Below are 18,762 nucleotides of genomic sequence, written 5' to 3' on the forward strand. Positions count from 1 at the left end.
TGGTTAGGTACCTTTTTATGATTTAATTCAGGTCAGTGTAATATATATATATATATATATATATGAAAGGTTACAAAAATGTTTATGATTTCCTAAATGTACGTGATGAAACAAACATCAAAAAAATTAAATTAGGTGAAATAAATGGTGTTAATGCTTTTAAATATACAGATGTTTTCCTCATATTTTTAATTAGAAAATCAAAAACATTTAATCTGACAAGGGGTGACAATTTCAAAACGTGCAAAATGACAGTGGAGATACAATGTTTTTTTTTGTGACAGCATCAATATATATATATATATATATATATATATATATATATATATATCCTATATATCCTTTTCTTTGAGCAGCTAAACATGAATAATGGATACCAGATTAAAAAAATGAGATATCAGCTAATGGAATAATAAATAGTTCTGGTAAGAAAATAAAGCACTTTAATATTCATGTACTCTTTGTTTACACACCACAGGGTCGTGAGGTCTGGAAATGAAACTTTGTTTTGGTAGGAAAAGGAATCTGTGGAGAAGGACAAAGATCAAACTCTCATTATAGACTGTAACAAACCAGAGAAGACTCAGGAGCCTGCACAGTGGCGTCGCACTGACAAGTCGTTGCACAGCAGTCAAGCATGATAGATAAACACTGTATCCCACGCAAAAATGCATGAAAGGTGTCCACTAATAAAAACGATATGTCCTATGGATTTCCACTGGTCACTGTACATCAGTTCTTTTGTACGTTATATTGAACAATAGCAAACAAACACATCCAGAAAATAATGCGACTTCTGTGGAGACTTCTGGAGCTATTGTTTGTCCTCCGAGACGGGTTAAAGTGGCTAAAACAAAGAGGGCTATTTGACACATTGCTCAGGGCACCGCTTAGGTGATGGTAATAAATTACAGAATCACGCAACAACGCATTTGATAAATTCTGGATTTGAAAAACTAGACAAGCTCTTGACAAACTTGTAATCTTATTTTCCTTGTTTTTGTTTGTTTTTTTTACACATTTTGTCTTTTTTGTCATAAAATTATAAAACATCATACATACAATATATACATTTTACTCATTTTTACACTGCATTCGTCTATAGATTAGAAGCTGCACGAGTCACATTTGTAAACAGTTTGGTTTGGGCAGTAAAAGCAGTCTTGAAGGGGGCGCGGTCATATGTTGGAAAGTTCCATGAGCTTCCTGTCCATGGCCTGCATGTCAGTCTTCATTTTTAAAGGGATCTCCACCTCCAACCTTTTCTTTTTATGCTTTCTCTGCTTCTTACAGCAGATGTATGCAGTCAGTGACACCACTATGAAAAACAGTCCCAGGCAAGTGGCGCTAAGAGCAATAAGCACTGGCTGGCAAGGGAAGAGCTCAGTGTACTCTGGCCCCCGGGCTAGCCTGTTTGGTGGCCTGACCTCCTCAATACCGATCTCCACTTCCCTGGTCAACAGGCTCTGGATGTAGCTCTCGTTGCTGATGGTCTCGTTGACAAAGAGGTTGACCACAACCGTGGAGTGGAGTGGCTCGGGCTGTCCGTGGTCACTGACTTTTACCAGCAGGCTGTAGAGGCCCCGGTCACTCAAAGCTTTCTTGAGTGTGATGTTTCCCGTGTCCGGGTCGATGTCGAAGGAGCCAGGCTCGCCTCCCTTCCGCTTGATGATGCTGTAAGCGATGACGGCATTCATGCCAGTGTCCCGGTCCACAGCGTACACCTCTGTGATGGATGTTCCTGGGAGCGTAGTGGGAAGGACCAACATGTAGGACTGGTTGGACTGGGGGAACAGCACAATGGGCGGGTTGTCGTTCACGTCCAGTAGCAAAACGGTAACCATGGTGATGCAGGAGAGTGCGGGCTTGCCCCCGTCCACAGCCTCAATCCAGAGATAGTACGTTCCTTGCTGCTCTCTGTCAAGGGGCGTCTTTGCCCTCAAGGCCCCTCGTCCTGTATCGATTACGAAGATGTCGCTCCCATTGAGGATGGACAGTGCCACCCAGCCGTTTTCCCCAGCATCTGCATCTGTGACCGACAGCACTCCGATCTCTCCGAAGCCGGGAAAGTTCTCTGGCACGAAGAAGGTGAAGTCTTTGTTGATGAAGCGAGGGCTGTTGTCGTTGCGGTCCAGCACGGTGACCACGACCGTGGCGATCGACTCCTTCCTTGGAGTGCCACAGTCGACGGCTCGCACCATAAACCGGTAGGTCTCCTTCTCCTCGCGGTCCAGAGACGTGGTCACAGTCAAGACCCCGGTCAGCCGATCCAGGTGGAAGATGCTGGGAGCGTCCGTCCCAAGAAGATAGAGCACTTCACCCCTGTTACCGCTGTCCTCATCGGTGGCCTGTAGTTTAGCAAGGAAGGTATCTGGAGCGTTGTTCTCCTCAACCTTGACGTCAATAAGCGACTGCTTGAAGACGGGTGCGTTGTCGTTGACGTCCAGCACCTGCACCTTCACCAACGTCTTAACAACTGATCCATGGCTGTTTTTGACCACCACGGTCAGCTCATAATCCTTCTGTTGCTCATAATCCAACAGATCAGTGGTCTCCAGCAAATACTCATTTTTCAAGTGTTTATAGGGCAAAAGTCGGAAAGGTCCGGTCCCTTCCAGAAGGCACACTACCCCTTGCCGGGGGTCCACGTTCTTTATGGTGAAAAATGCAATCGGGGTGGACGGTTGTTCTGATTCGCTCAGAGAAACCACACCATCTCTCTCTTGAGCAATGTAGCGTGGCACAATGGCCGGTGGACCGGAAACTACTTTGATGACGTGGAGTGTGACGGTAGCAACATCAGGGATGCAGGCTGGCCCATTGGCCAGCACGACCAGCTTGTACAACTTTCCAGTGTCGGTGTCGATTTTTCCAGCCAGCTTAATGACCCCTGTGACCTTATCCAGGTGAAACAGGCTCCTGGTTTCTCGGGTGACCCGCTCGCTGAAAGCGTAAGTGATTTGGGCATTGGCACCCTGATCTGGGTCAAAGGCATGGAGGCGCGCCAACTGCGCACCCTTCGTGGTGTTTCCGAAAAGTGTCACGTTCACCTGAGACTCTGTAAACTTTGGGCAGTTGTCATTGACATCTGTGATGATAATTCGGAGAGTGGCCGTGCCCAAAAGAGGAGGAGAGCCTCCGTCCTCAGCTATGATGTCTGTGACGTATTCCGCCTGCGTTTCCCTGTCCAGCGACTCTGTGACGATGAGGAAAGGCGTCAGCTCACCCCCTTCGTTCTCCTCCACGTCCAGAGTGAAAAATCCATAGTCATTGACAAGCCAATAGGTCTGCACACCGTGGATGCCTATGTCGGGGTCTACGGCGGACTGCTCTACTGCAAACCGAGTATTCACTTGCGCATTTTCTGGCACGGACACTCTAATCTCATCCACTGGGAAGTGCGGCCTGTTGTCATTGACGTCTTCGATGACGATTTTAATCTTAACTAGTTGGAAGTACTGCTGTGGCAGGATGATCACGTCCAGAAAGATAGCGCAGCCCTGGCCCTCGTGGGAGTCTGCACACAGAGCCTCTCTGTCAATCTCCTGGGCAGATGTGTACAGCTCCCCAGTGGTATTATTCAGGTTCACATACTGCGAGCTGATCTGCTTTAGCTCCAGATTGAACAAACGAGGAGGATCAACCGAGAAATCCAACTTTAAGTCTTCACTGATAGCCCCTATGAGAGTCCCTTTGGGTAAGCCTTCCTTTATCTTGTAGACGAGATGGCTGAAATTTGAAAAGCAGGAGAGAGGGCTGGTGTAAAGCAGAAGAATGCACAAAGCCTAAAACGAACAACAGCAGAAAAAGGCAACAGTTAAATAAGGGAAAAGCCAAACTCAGAAATGAAGAGCTGCAGCTATATGGAGGCAATAGGAACTAACACAAGACAAGTGACCTTCAAGATCCACCTGTAATTAAAGCTTAAATCCCACTCCCGGTCAACATCAGGTGCTTTACCTTAAAACACAGCCTGAAGAACCCAAACAAGCCAGTGAAGCCCCCTCTCTCTCCCCGGGCTGACCGTCCCCCCCAGCTTAAGTACAGGTCAATTAAACTTCATTCTCTGAATGACATTCTACAGCAAATTCAGTCACAGAAACTTACCCAGAACTTCCCTTTACTGGCAAGACAGGCACCTCGATGTATGTTGGACATGTTTCCCGTTCGGCGGGCGCACCACAGGGAGCGGGAGAGTTTGGGCTAGTGCCGCGGACGCATCCTGAGCGCTGGGGCGGCTGTGATCCGTCAGGCTGCCTGCTTCATCTGCGTCTGGCGCTCCGCTTACAGCGCGCAGGCACGCCCCCAGTATGCAAATCACGACCAGAACTAGGCCAATCGTCGTCGACGCTGGCTAAACGGGGCGGTTCGAAACGTGAATATTTGCATATTTAACCCCTTAACGTCCACGACGTTTTTAGTAGCATGTTGGCTAAGCGATGAAACCACGTTCAGGAGTTTTACCCTTCAGTTAGCTTAGCTTCAAATCTAGGATTGTGGTCAGATGTTTAATAGTGAATAATATTACTCAGGCCTATCAAAACATGATCTGTTCAATTTGACCAAATCAACTAAAGTTGGTTAGTGATGCTGAATGGGTTAAGCAGTCATGCTTGGCTTGTAGTCCAGTATATATATATATATATATATATATATATATATATGTATTTGTATATTAAAATAACAGTATTGTACCCTATATACCTTATACCTTATATATATATATATTTAAGGTTCAATAATACTACTAATAACATTAAGGCACACACACACACACACACACACACACACATATATGTGTGTTTTATATACATATATTTTTGGACACACACACACACACACACACACATATATATATATATATATATATATATATATATATATATATATATATATATATATATATGTGTGTGTGTGTGTGTGTGTGTGTGTGTGTGTCAAGTCAAGTCAAGTCAAGTGGGTTTATTGTCATTTCAACTACATACAGAGTACACAGTGAAACGAAACAACGTTCCTCCCGGACCATGGTGCAACATAGACAGTGCATACAAGACACAAGTGCAACACAAACAAACAAGTGCGGACAGACAATACAGTACAGACAGAGGATAATAAATAATGACTGTGTGGGTGTGTCCAAAAATATATGTATATTTGTACATATGTGTGTGTCCAAAAATATATCATTGATATCAAAACTTATATCATATATCAAAATCATTTTGATGCTCCTCTGACTGTAACAGGGTAAATTGCGTTGCTGTCGATGCTCCTATTATTTTACCTTATATACCTTATACCTTATAATATATATATATTTAAGGTTCACTAACACTACTAACAATATTAAGGCACACATATATGTGTGTGTGTGTGTATGTGTGTGTGTGTGTGTGTCCAAAAATATATGTGTATTTGTACATTAAAATAACAGCTTCAAAATAATTTTGATGCTCCTCTGACTGTAACAGGGTCAATTGCGTTGCTGTCGATGTTCCTCCAGGTCCTGAAATTCAGTCTGAAATCAATGTTTTTACAAATATAAAATATGTATTATTGTACCATATATATATATATATATATATATATATATATACATTGTGATGCTCCTCTGCTGGAACAGGGTCAATAGTGTTGCTGTCGATGCTCCTCCAGGCTCGTATGCATATACAGCTTTGGAGAGGCGTAACATCACATCTGTGGTTAGTGGTCCTGAATGGGTTACGCAGCCTTGCTTGTCTTGATGTGCAACTTCACAGGCTTCAGAAAAACATCTGAAGAAAGCATCTCTAGAACATTGAGAATGAAGTTATTCCATTACACTACTGCATAGTGGTGGTGAAGTGTGTGTGCTTAATATTCATCTTAAAAATCAAAATCAAAATGATCAAAGTCTTCAGGCAGAAAACTTGGACAGAGAATCATAATATGGTGTAGCATATTTAGCATATCATCACTGTCCAATGAAAAACGTGCATCTCCAAAATGGTGACAGGAGAAGGCAAAAATGCTCTTAACTTTGAATGGAAGTCAATGGAAAATAAGAGCTAATTCAGAGCATTTCAATTGGTCCATTCATCCATAATTATTCACACAGTGTACAGAAGCAGCTACAGGGTTCAAATCATGGAGAAAATTGGAAATCCAAATAATGGAGATACATGCTTTTTTATTGGAGATCAGCAACATAAATAACTGCTTGTTGATTCCAAAAAAATCTAAAATACTCAATAAAAAGATCCATAAAGTATCATTTGTTGCCTGGTTTATAGCATTTAAAGCTCTGTGCCTTGTGAAAAAAATGACTATAGGTGATTCCAAACCTGAACAGTAATATAAACATAATAAATGTACAATGATACAACAGTAAACTACATGCAAAGAAGAAAGAAGCAAACCAAAGCCACAAGAAAGCTTAAACCACCACGTAACATCATTCACTTTACACACAAGCAGCTAATCAGACGACAGAATCTCGCTCCACTGGCTCACCTTAGTTTCATTCTCAGAAGCGTTGTTTTTCTGTAACATTCTTGGTAACTGAACCACAGACAGGAAGAAAACTAAAGATTTCAGATCTGATTCCACTGTGGCTGAAGAACTGATGAACTGTGCATGAGTGTTCTTAGTAAAAGGGTGTGTACCAAGTGTCAGAACTTTTTATATCAAATAAAAAAGGTATGTTATAATTATTTAACTTTTCACTTAGTTGTTATTAATTATTTTATTATTAATACTAAAACTGTATTTAATCTGTATTTCATTATTTAAAGCAACATTATGTAGCATTTGTATCTGAAAATAACAGCTTGGAAATCGTTGTGATGCTCCTCTGACTGTCTCAGGGACTGTATCAATAGCGTTGATGTTGATGCTACTCCAGGCTCGGTACGCTGCTAACTGCAGCCTGCAACGTTAGAGAAGCGTGCAGGAAACTTAACGCCATATCTGTGTAAAACCCTGTGATATTACCGTTCCACCTCAGTCCAAGTGTCTCTTTACCTTTCTGTGACGGTTCTGTATCTCTCAGCTTGTCCAGAAAAGCGTCCTTTAGCGATGGCTCAAAGTGCGAAGAATTACACGTCCTTACTGTAGGGGGAGCCCATGAGCAAGAAATGCCAATTTTCCAGAGCGTTGCTTTAATTTGACTGAAATTTGATTTGATTGGTTGCTACTTGGTTGTTTCTTCTCATTTTTCCTTTTTTCTACCAATTTGGTACTGCCATTGACCCACCCGTTTATAGCCTTCCCCTAGCACTAGCCATGCCTCCGACACTAGGAGGGTAAGGACTTAACACAAGTCTCCTCTGGTACATACAAAGCCAGACACCGCCTCTTATCGAGCTGCCGGCAATGCGGCATCACAGGGCAGCCGGCACGCTCGGAGGAAAGCGTCGGGTCCCCTGCTACGCCACACCAGCCAGCAGACGGCAGGTGTGAGAGAGCGCCATCAGTCTTTACCCGACGCCTAGTTCCATTCACCACCGTTGTGCACATTTCTGACTTCGGCTTCTCCAGAATTGAGTGTTTCACACTGAACCACTCTGAGTGGCTTTTGTTTCTTTTGACATGGTACACTATTTAATGACACAGTGCTGAGAAAGAGGTCAAAACACTACACCAAACTAACCCATAGATGACCTGGATACGAGCCAGACGAGCTAGAAAACTTCTTGGATTTACGGTTCCTTGGCTGGGCCTCAGTGCCTAAGAGGAGCTCTGCATTAACACACACATAGGAAAGTGGCAGATGAAAGCAGGGAGAGTGTGTGATGTGTGTGTGTGTGAGAGAGAGAGAGAGAGAGAGAGAGCCTGCAGCCTTACAGTCCAGATTAAATTAATCCTGCATTTACATACAACTCCCCACGGCTGATGGTAAATATTACCATATGAAGTAAGTGCTCCGCAGCAACAGATAGCTGAGCGAAAGGGAAGGGAAGTAGCCCTGTTTCTCTAATGCTCGTCACATTAAGCACGGACCTCGGTGTGACACTAACACACTCTTTAAGGAAACTTACATTCAGCTCCTTTTCCGTGATGTGGGAATAATTGTTCCCTGCAGGATCAGCAGCGGTGGTGAGGGGCTGCATGGGAAGAGGGGATTAGAGGCAGAAGAGAGAGAAAGAGATAGCGAGAGAGAGAGGGTGGGTGGGGGTGAGAGGTTGCCTTCCTTGTATAACCTTAACCAAATCAAGTCCTGCTTAATCTGGGTGCGTTTTAACCAGCGCAGCAGCTGCCAGCTGAGATTGGAGCATATTGCCTGTGTGATTGTCTGAGAGTAGTTGTTTGCGTGGCAGGATGGAGAGTTCTGAGCACACACACTCTTTTACACACACACTCTCTCACACACACACTGTGTCTGATTGAATTTGATACAGAGCTTTGAAGAAAGAAATCTGTCCCATCACAAAGCCCATCATCTTCAATTACTCCTTTGCAGCGTTACGTGCCATTGCAACACAGTGCGTCTTTACAGAGTCGCTGTGTGTGTCCGCACTTCTGTCTGAATCCTCCAGATACATTTCATTTGTTTAAATGGCTCAATGCATTGTTGGACCTATATACAAGCTTATCTGGTCGACTCCACATTCATTCTGCTTTCATCCTAAGCGCCGTTATCGCAGGCCTTGTGTTTTCTGTAGTAGATAGCACATCTAGAGAGCTCTTAAAAGCTTTCGCATGACAGGAACAGGTGTCTTTATGAGTATGCTTAACGTAGGCTAGCCCTGGCCTTCTGTGTCTTTAAAGTGTGTCATTTTTTCTCTCCTTTTTAAAGGTTTTCGACCTCGATTAGCAGATCAGGCCTGAGGCATATCAGCAATTATAATTAGGAGCTGTCAGCTGAATCAAATTGTCAAGCTTTATAAATTCTCTGACTCCTCAAACCTCCAACTAACACCCAGCAAGCCTATGGGCTTCTCTAAGCAAGATCTAAACATGAAGGTTTTGTAAGACAGAAGTTCTGAGGATCTGTGGAGCGCAAGATGTTTTGCCATCAGCAGTCGGAGCCTGGGAGAGCACAACTGGCCATGCACTCGCTCTGGGTGGGTAGATGGTGCTCTCTCCGATCATCACTCCCATTGTGAAGCATTGTGTGGCGTCTGTTGGCTGATGTATCAGAGCAGGGGATCCGATGCTTCTCTCTGATCGCACTGGATGTCTATTCACACTGAATTGGCAGCAAATAGAAGGGGGCTGTATTGACAGGTATCGGAGGCGCCATGTAATTGTCTCCTAGTGTCAGGAGTATTGCAAGAGATAGAATAAGGTCTAGTGGGTGGGTGGGTTATTTGGCTCAGCTACATTGAGGGAAAATCTTCATGACCAAGAAAGAAACTAAAGGAAATGCATGCAAAGCAGAACCTCCAAATGACCTGCATAACCTGCATGGACATTTAGCTGAGTCGAGAGGGTGGTGCACTGTTCCACTGTGCAGCATTGCTTACTCAAGCATAAGCTTCATGGGAGAGTCGTAAAAAGGGACTTCAAATTGTGACCTTGCCACAAAAACTCAAGCCCGTTAAGTTTTGGAAATGAGTGCTGTGAACTGATGAAGTGAAAAAGGAAGGAGGGAAAACGATCTGCGTTTCATGAAAAGAACACCTTGACAACTGTGAAGGTTGTGCTGATGCCAGTGACAATAGTGGCAGTACTGCACAGGACAATGATCCAATCAACAGGACAATGACACAAACTGAAGCCTGTCTTGCCTTGACATTCCGATAAAATCAACAGCGTTTAATATTATCACACGTCTTTAGTCTTGGTCATGCAAATTGTGACATTGTGGACATAGGCAATAGGAAAGCTCTATCCAGCACCAAACAGGAAGCAGCCTACTGTCCCAGATCATTTAACCAGGGTTGTGTCCACATTCTGCATCATTATTTATTTATTTTTATTTTTTTTAAAGACAAACTGCTGCACACACAAGGGCAGCTGTGGCCGAAAGCTGCCTCTGTTTCTGCGCCACTGTTCAACAGTTGCTCTTCTTGTAAATTTCCACCAGGAGCATGATGGGAAATCGAGATAAATCTAGTTGCAGTCTCAGTCTTTGGAAAACTTTCTGTGAGGAATGACAAACTGTCTTTAGATGTGAGAGAGTGTCGGACTTTGGTCTTTCCGAAGACTTCCAGTCTACAGTTAGTCTTCTAGTCTATGGTTAGCATTAGCACGGTAATGTGTGTTGAAGCATTGGACGCCAGTGTTTAAAGCTATGGACCACTTCATCATCATAATCAGGGTGTCAACGAGCCTTTTAGCCAAAGGCCAGTGCATACAATGGAAGTGAACTGTTGGCTGCAATTATCTTGTCAGCTTCTTTTAGTCAGGACAAAAAGCAGACAGGTGCTTACAGCGATATGGAGATTTTTTGGCTCTGATTTTTGCGTCCAGACTGCGTGAGCTAAATGAGCTAAATATGCTGGCTGGGGTCTTGTACCAATAAACCGCAGCCTTGGATCATGTGTCTGTTGATGTTTAACAAAGACAGCAGCAGTCAGTTATGGGATGTGTTGGGGCAGCTACAGTTCCTTTAAATTTGACACCAGCCCCCGCACCCCCAGCCCCCTCTGACTCACTGTTTTAACCTAGCGTAGAAGCTGCCAAACAGGTGTCTCGAGCACATGCTTGATGTGGATGTGCAAAGACACACCTGTTTAGAGTAGCATTTTCTAAAAAATGGTGTAAAAGAGTGGACTAACCTTCTAAAGCGGGATTCTGCTTCAGTAATTCCAGTTCTAAGCCAACCTGCACCTTCGAAATTTATTAACGAGATGACACATACATAGACACACACACACACACACCCTCAAACTACTACAGAGTAGCAACCTTGAGAACAGAACTAGAAATGATTTGTCTTGTAGAATTTCCTTTGCATGGACAGGCTGCTTTCTCTTTTGTCCTGGCGCTTTCTCACCAACCTCAATCACATTCTCCATGGATTATAACACCTGAATCTGACGCCATAAATCTCTCTACCAACCCTTTTGCTCTGCACTCTCCTGGTTTCACTACACTCATTGCTTGGGTAAAGTACAAAAAGGGCACTCCTGCGAGGCCTTCAATGGCCCGGCGTAAGAAAGGAACATGCAATGACTCAGGAATGCTAATAGCACACCGAAGTGGACTAGCTAGTTCTAAGAAGCCTGCATTTACATCCCTGCCGGAGCATGTTAGTTCCCAGACTACCCCCCACCGCCCCCCCCCCCCCCCCCACACACACCACCCCGTCCGCTGCATTGCACTGCAGAGATATGAATCGGATGAATTTTATGAATGCCGGTGTCATGGGTTGGCCACCATTGCACACTTATCTATGACCTGCACTTTTGGAGAAGCCACAAGTCAGGGCAAAGGCACTCATAAAAAAAAAAAGCTCTCATGAGGAGAACCTTCAAGTTGTGTGGCCTACAGAGACTCTCAGAGCTTTGGAGGCCAGTTCTCGAGTGTGCATGTTTGTGAAGGATCAGGTTTTTTGTCTATGGCTGGGAGTCGACGGGGCTTCACTTCTCCTCATGGCTGAGTAATGCAAAAGCACACCTGGCATTTGTACATGCTCAGCGGGGGTTGCTTGTTTTGTGGTTTGGAAGGTGGCAGCCAGGCCTCTTCTGGATAAGAGGAGGGTGCAGCCGCCTGAGGCCAGATTGGAAGGCATCCATTCAAAAGAACACTGGCTGCAAAATTACTAACCAACAATAAGCTGTTAACCTAAACTACTGAATTGTTGAATGTAGTGTTTTAGCGTACATTACTAATGTTTTTAGTCCACAGTGTTAACATATCTTATATTTAATATTAAGAAAATCATGATGATACAAACAAAAAACATTGTGCTGGTCTAATGGTGAGCTCTTTTGGGTTCCATAAAGACCTAGGCCTGTCAGGATAGCTATTTTTTTGGACAATATTTTGTCCCAGAAGTAATTAATGATAGATTGATAATTGATTAATTCTTGCAATTGCAATTTAGGACCATATTGCAATTGAGAATCCCCCTACTGTGGGACTAATAAAGAATTATCTTATCTTACACTGATGATATAATAGCATAATAACATAATTGGACCTTTTTCTAAAGATCAATGAACTTTAAATTAGTAAGAATATTCAGACATTGGAATTAGAATTACTAAAGAAATATAAACATCCTACAGGAATTAAACATAAATAAAATACCAGCCAACATACTGCCAAATATGATTGAGGTCATGTCCACATATAAGTTGATAATGATAATAAGTAATTATTGTGACAGTAGATGTGAGGGTGTAGAACCTGGTAAAGAACACTCATTTCCAGTTCTAGCAGAAGACTCCTGAGGTAAGCATGCAAGAAGAAAAGCTTTAATCAAGCTTTAATAAGATTTTAACAATTAGGAAGATAGCACTGATTGGAAGTTGAAGGCTTTGGCGTAGGCCCCGTCATCGGCCCAGGTCTTCTAACATCTGGACGCTTGCAGATCCTGCTGTACATGGATGGCAGGGGTGTAGCCAACCCCTTGGGCAACTGGGCTGGACCAAGCTGGTGGCGGCAGGGTGGGAGGAGGAAAGAAATTAAAGTAGACGAGTAAAGTGAGTTTTAAAGACCGGTGAAAGCTGGTGATTGGTTTTCTGGTAGAGCTTAAGCTGAAGCTTTCAATTCTGTAACTTCAGCTAGCAGACTTCACCTGTCTGGGCTAGCATCCCGGCTACATGATGGAGGAAGGGGAGGGAGAGTAAAGCCAGTTTTTGTCTCTGGGACTGCCAGCCATAGATGGCTGTGGCATCACCATTGATCAACGTCCAACGTCCAATGAGCTGATGATGAGGATAGCGCTTAGATGGCTGCGCCAGTCTGGAGTGTTTACAATTTCATTTGTTACCATTTTCTGTGGGCATGACAAGCATCTACAGTTTTACAATCCATGACCACCAAAATGCTTCCGTACAACCTTGAGGGTTGTCCCAACAACCTTTCCAAATTTCAAAATGTTGTTCATCACAGATGTCACAGACAAATAGTAGCTATACAAAATCTGAGAGAGTAATGACGCACCTCACACAGTCTTCAGGTTCAGGCTATGTGACGGCCCACAGCCCCGTCCCCCTCTACAGAGAGACATGCTGTCTTGTTCAGGAGAGCCGAACGACAAGCCATCAGGCTAATTAGAGAAGTGGGCTCAGGTAACGGGGTTGGGCTTCAGGGAAACAGGGCAGAAAGCTCCTTCCTCTGTTTGGATGGAAATAACAGGGTCGGCCCTCCGGTTGTGTTAGGACCAGTTCAGTTCCCCATCTCATGCAGACGAATAGCGACTGGAGTCTGCCAGCTTTCACTGACATACAGTAAACTGGGTGTTTGTTTTTTTCCAGGGGTGTGATAATACACATCATTTCACTAGCGGACGGCCTTGCTAGTCAACATCACACTGAAGTGATGTGTGGAGAGAGAGAGAGAGAGAGAGCAAGAAAGAGAGATAGAGAGAGATAGACATTTACCCATGCAGAGGGAGCAAGGCCAGTTGTGCTCTCTCTGGCTTCGAATGCTGATGGCAGGCAGCATGAACCGGGATTCATCATTCACCCTTGGGTCAAAGTGGCAGTGACTCTGGCAGTCTCTTTGAGAAAAAGGGTTCTTTATGGAACCAATGGCATCCTTCAAAGAACCCTTTCTAGTACCTTGATGTTAGCAGTGTCGGCTAATTTGGCATGTTTTTAAGGTAAAATCTTTAGCCCCCAGGTTCTCAAGGCCACTATAGGTAAAGAGTTCTTGTCATGGCTTAAATCATATTAGGGTTCCATCAACTGGTCCTACTTAAATATTGTCTTAAAATCAACTGGTGACATTTCTAACAGAACTAACTCTCTCTTTTTACCTTCTCCGAGTAAATGGCCACCCAGCCCGACCTGCTGGAAGATTGCCCGCTGAGGTCCCCTCTACCTGTGTCAGACCAGCTGCCACCTACCAGTCTGACCATCAGGCCCCCCACCCACCACCACCCATACCAGACCAGCGGCACACCCTCCTACCGCTGCTACCTGTTTAATGACCATGTTAAAACCTAAAGGGACTCTTAACTATCTGCTACTATTATTATCACCACTATTAACCATCTGTTGTATCTGGTTTGGTCATTTTTATCAATAATGTTTAAATAGTTCTGATCAGAGGAGGACGGGTCGGGTCCCCCTTGTGAGTCTTGGTTCCTCCTGAGGTTTCTTCCTCCAGCTCTGAGGGAGTTTTTCCTTGCCACTGTCGCCGTTGGCTTGCTCACGGGGGTCTTTGATCCTTCATGTCTTCTTACGTTATTTCTTTTTTTGTCTCTGTCTTTTACTAATTACTAATTATGTAAAGCTGCTTTGTGACGACAACAGTTGTAAAAAGCTATACAAATAAATCTGACTTGACTTGGCTTGACTATCAAGTGATGACGGCTATGGAAACTAGAATGATCAGTAATATTGAATATTGAAAATCAACAAATCTTATTTTCATTCAACTTTAGCAGGGAAAACTTTCACTGATACCAACAATCTTGTGAAAACCTGCACTGGAAACATTTCTGTTCAGTTTCAGCAGCTGTGTGACACTTTTCAATGTGTAAACAATCTGTGGAAACAATAATCTGAAACACGGAACAGATGTTGACAAATTTTATCAACATAACTTTTGCCCTGTTGTATCCTTCTGTTCTTTCTCAGTTTTGTTTGTTTTTTTCCTGTTCGCTCTTCAGCACCTGGCTTTGTTTCGTTTGTGTTCTTGTCTCCTCCCTTGCCTCCGCCCTAGCCCCGCCTTCTCATTAGTGTTTCCACCTGTTCCTCCTTGTATCCCTGTCCTCTTGTTAGTCTCAGGTGTTGCTTGTTGGTCTGTTTGTATCAGTACTACTTTTGTTCAGGTGTTCTGTATCAGTTTATTGTGCTGCAGCAGTTTGTGTGTGTGTTAGCTTGGCTTGTTTGTGTTCTGTGTTTGATTTGTATCTAATTTGTGTTTCTTGGGTTTCTGCTTTGATTTGTTTTATTTCTAATAAATTTACCTGCGTTTACGTCCGCCTTCCAGCTTCACAAACCATGACACACTTAGCCTAAGTGGATAAATGACTGGTTTATTCCAGAAAATCTGAACTGGAAACTTTAGAAGGAATGGCATGGTGATGTAGGAATTGTCAGTAATATTCAACAAATGTCAGCTAAACTTTTTTTTCTGTTCAGTTGTGGTTGATTAACAGTTTCTCATTTTTTTTTAAATGTCACAAAAACGTGGATGTGTTTTAGAAGAAATATTGCTTGTTAAAGTAAACTATGAAAAGAAATGTGGTGGTAATGTAGCTATCAACAGTGGTGTCTATTAAAGACGGCAAATGATGGCTGAGGGGTGTATCAGCACAAGTTTTTCAACTTCAATACACTGATTTCCGAATGTTCTGTGTTAAAAAATGTTACACACTCACTGTGTAGTTGGACTATAAAACTGAAATAATCTCTAATGTTTAATGAATGTCCTCCTGAGACAGGAGATTAGTAGGACCTAAGAAGTATAAAGACTAAACTTAGTCTTTGTACAGGAAGTTGTTTTTGCAAAAAAACTATCAAACGGTTAAAAAACAAAAACAAAATGTATCACGGTGCAGAGAAGCAAAAATGTAATGTCCCCATATGAGGACGCAGGGTCTCAAGAGGTTTATTTTAGCAGATCGACTTTTTTGATAAATAAAATGTTGTGAAACCTGCAGTGGATTTGTCAAGGCAGTGAAAAAACTTGTCAATGCAGGTGATGCAAACAAGAATTATAAGCAATATTTATTAAGTGTCAACAACAGTTTTTTTCCCCCATTGAATTTTAGCAAACAACTATGTAGGCCACAGAAACAAGAATAATTATTAATATTTAACGAATGTCAACAAACTTTAGTTGGGCTACAATCTAAAAATGTGTCTGTAAACCAAAAACACTCAGGTTTCAATATGTATTTAATTGGGTGCAACTTTATTTTGGGGCCCAAATCCGGTATTAGCGCCTGTGGCTTTGCTCCATCCTCAATCTCTTGGCTATGGATGTGTAGTCAGCCATTAGACGGCTCGCGTTAAGCTCACATTTGCAAGAGGATATAATTCTTATTCCACCCAATATGTCTGCGCCACCAGGGGCCATTATCCAGGAGTTACCACATAAAACCAAACCTGTGCTGGGTGCTGAACAAAAAGCTCGGGTGGCCAGAAGAGAATTGAGAGGGAGGGTCGGCAGTTGCTCATTATGAAGTGAACAGGTGCTGCATGGTCACATATTTATTCAGGTAATGAGACGGAGAAAAAGTGCCTGCCTGCTTTTTGGTTTATTATCGGCTCTGGATTGTGTGTGTGTGTGTGTGTGTGTGTGTGTGTGTGTGTGCTGAAACTCATTTAAAGGTGCTTTGAGGACGTGAGGGGAACACATTATGGAGGAGGAATTGCATCAGTTGCCTGTTAATGTTGGAGACTGCAGTAATCTCACTGCAGATCTAGGGCCATATGTCCTATCACTCTGGACTCCGGGCAGAGGTTTTAATTAAAGAGCTTCTAAGCTATGGTGATAGCTGGACGCTAGAGCTGAGAATACTGCAAAACACAGGGTGTGAGGAGCATTAGGGCGTGGGGGGTGGGCCAGAGCTCAGAGTCAACTCTAATTAAAAGCATACATTTTTTAAGGACATAATTCTCGCCAATGTGGGTTATGGAAACAAACACAACAACAATTGTTCTGTTCAACTTTAGCAGATTAACGTTATTATTGTAACAGAATTATTGTTAATAAGTGGCTTTTTAATACTATTTGTTCTGAAATAATTGTTTAATACAATTGTTCTGAAAACTTTCACTGGAATTCTTTCAATGTCAACAAAAGGTTTTCCTTGCTTGTTGGCTTGTTGATACCTGAAAACCTGTAGACAACAGAAACCGGAATTATCATTAATATTTAATAATGGTGACCTAAAGGCTTTCGTGTTCAATTTTAGCAAATAAACAGCTTGTTGGTAAAATGTTGCCCTGCCCATGTAATGCCCAATAATACTGTCTGTATAGGTCATGAAAACAGGAATTATCTGTAGAATTGAACAAATGGCAATGTTAATTTTTTATGTTCCCTATGTTCAAATTTTCCCTATGTTCAATTGTTCAATTTTATGTTCAATTTTATGTTCAATTTTAGGGAATGTCGGCTTGTCGATACCAAAAATGTTACAAAATCCTGCACTGGAAGTGTTTTTTTAGGGGATGACACATGTCAATGTAGACTACAGAAACTGGAATTATCATGAATATTTTTTATCATGAGGATTTTATGTTCAATTATTTTATGTTTAGTGAACAAGCGACTTCAAGTCAATACCAAAATATGTGGCAAAAACCTGCACTGATATATTTTTCAGGAAAAATAATGCTCATTAATGTAAGCTATGGAAGAGGAATTATTGGAATTATTTATCACAAATGTGAACAAAAGGTTTTCCCATTCAGTTTTAGGAAATAAATGGCTTGTTGGTACCGAAAATGTTGCGAAAATCTGTCCTGCCCATTTTTTTTGTTGTTGTTGTTGTTGTTGTTGACAACAGAAACCGGAATTATCATTAATATTTAACCAAGGTGACCTAAAGGCTTTCATGTTCAATTTAAGCAAATAAACAACTTGTTGGTACCAAAAATGTTGCCCTGCCCATGTACTGCCCAATAATGCTGTCTATGTGGGTCACGAAAACATCAGAATTATCTGTAAAATTGAACAAATGTCATGGAATAGACGGCTTGTCGATACCAAAAATGTTACAAAATCCTGCACTGGAAGAGTTTTTTTAGGGGAAAAGATGCACATCAGTGTAGGCTACAGAAACTGGAATGTTTATTAATATTTAGCAAAGGTCTCCAAAAGGCTTCTATGTTCAATTTTAGCGAATAAATGGTTTGTTGGTACCAAAAATGTTGCGAAAATCTGTCCTGCCCTTTAAAAAAAAATGTGTCTATGTAGATTATGGAAATATTTACCAAATGTTGACAATTGTTTTTCAGTTCAACTTTAGCAGATAAATGGTTTGTTGATGCAGAAAAGGTTATAGTATATATTTTAGTGTCAAATCACTTTTTGAGATTTTCTTTACATTTCTTGTAGAAACACACGAAGGCTAGCGACTGGGCAGCGAAACACTGTGTTACACTTTTTTATATTATTGTTTGTAATTAGCACAAAAAAACATAAATGGAAAGTTGGCTACTGACAGTGTTTCTCATGAAGAACGGCAGATGATAAACCTCTATTGAAAGAGGCGGCATAGCCAAAAGTTTTGAAATTTTGCTAGACTGGAACACATTCAGTGTATTTACACTGCACTGCACTCCACTCTCACTGTTCTGCCAGGCTACAATCTGTGGGGTGGGCCGGAGCTCAGAACAAAATGCTTCTGTCTGTCTTGATTTGACTTATCTCTCAGTCACATTTGCAGCTTCCACAGTGATGCTAGTCTGAATTATAGTTATTAGATGTGGGAATTCATCCCCTCGAAACGAAATGTCAGCTATTCAGCCGTGTATAGTTTTTGTAAGTGTTTTAAAAAGCATGTGAGGCTCACGCACATTCACACTTCTTCTTCCATCCCTCCCCAACCTCATTCCAACGTTTCCCAATCCAGGTGTTCGTCCCGTCCATCAGCAAACATCACAGCTGAGAAAGCTGATTTATGTGAGCTGAATAAACAGCCTCGGCGAAGTTCCCGCTGCCGAAGAGCTTCGTGCATCTCAAGCAGGTAGAGGCAGGTGA

General features: G+C 42.4%; 1 protein-coding gene across 1 annotated transcript; it reads right to left on the reverse strand.

Moving 5' to 3' along the window:
• Window positions 1–426: 426 nt before the first annotated feature.
• Window positions 427–4,246, reverse strand: pcdh20 (protocadherin 20). Its single transcript, XM_072660519.1, has 2 exons — window positions 4,108–4,246; window positions 427–3,785 (listed from the first exon to the last, which is right to left on the reverse strand). The coding sequence occupies exons 1-2, from the start codon at window positions 4,156–4,158 to the stop codon at window positions 1,179–1,181; spliced, it is 2,658 nt and encodes an 885-aa protein (XP_072516620.1). The 5' UTR covers window positions 4,159–4,246; the 3' UTR covers window positions 427–1,178.
• Window positions 4,247–18,762: the final 14,516 nt, after the last annotated feature.

Source organism: Salminus brasiliensis, chromosome 17, assembly GCF_030463535.1.
Source record: "Salminus brasiliensis chromosome 17, fSalBra1.hap2, whole genome shotgun sequence".
In the NCBI taxonomy this organism is placed as follows: Eukaryota; Metazoa; Chordata; class Actinopteri; order Characiformes; family Bryconidae; genus Salminus; species Salminus brasiliensis.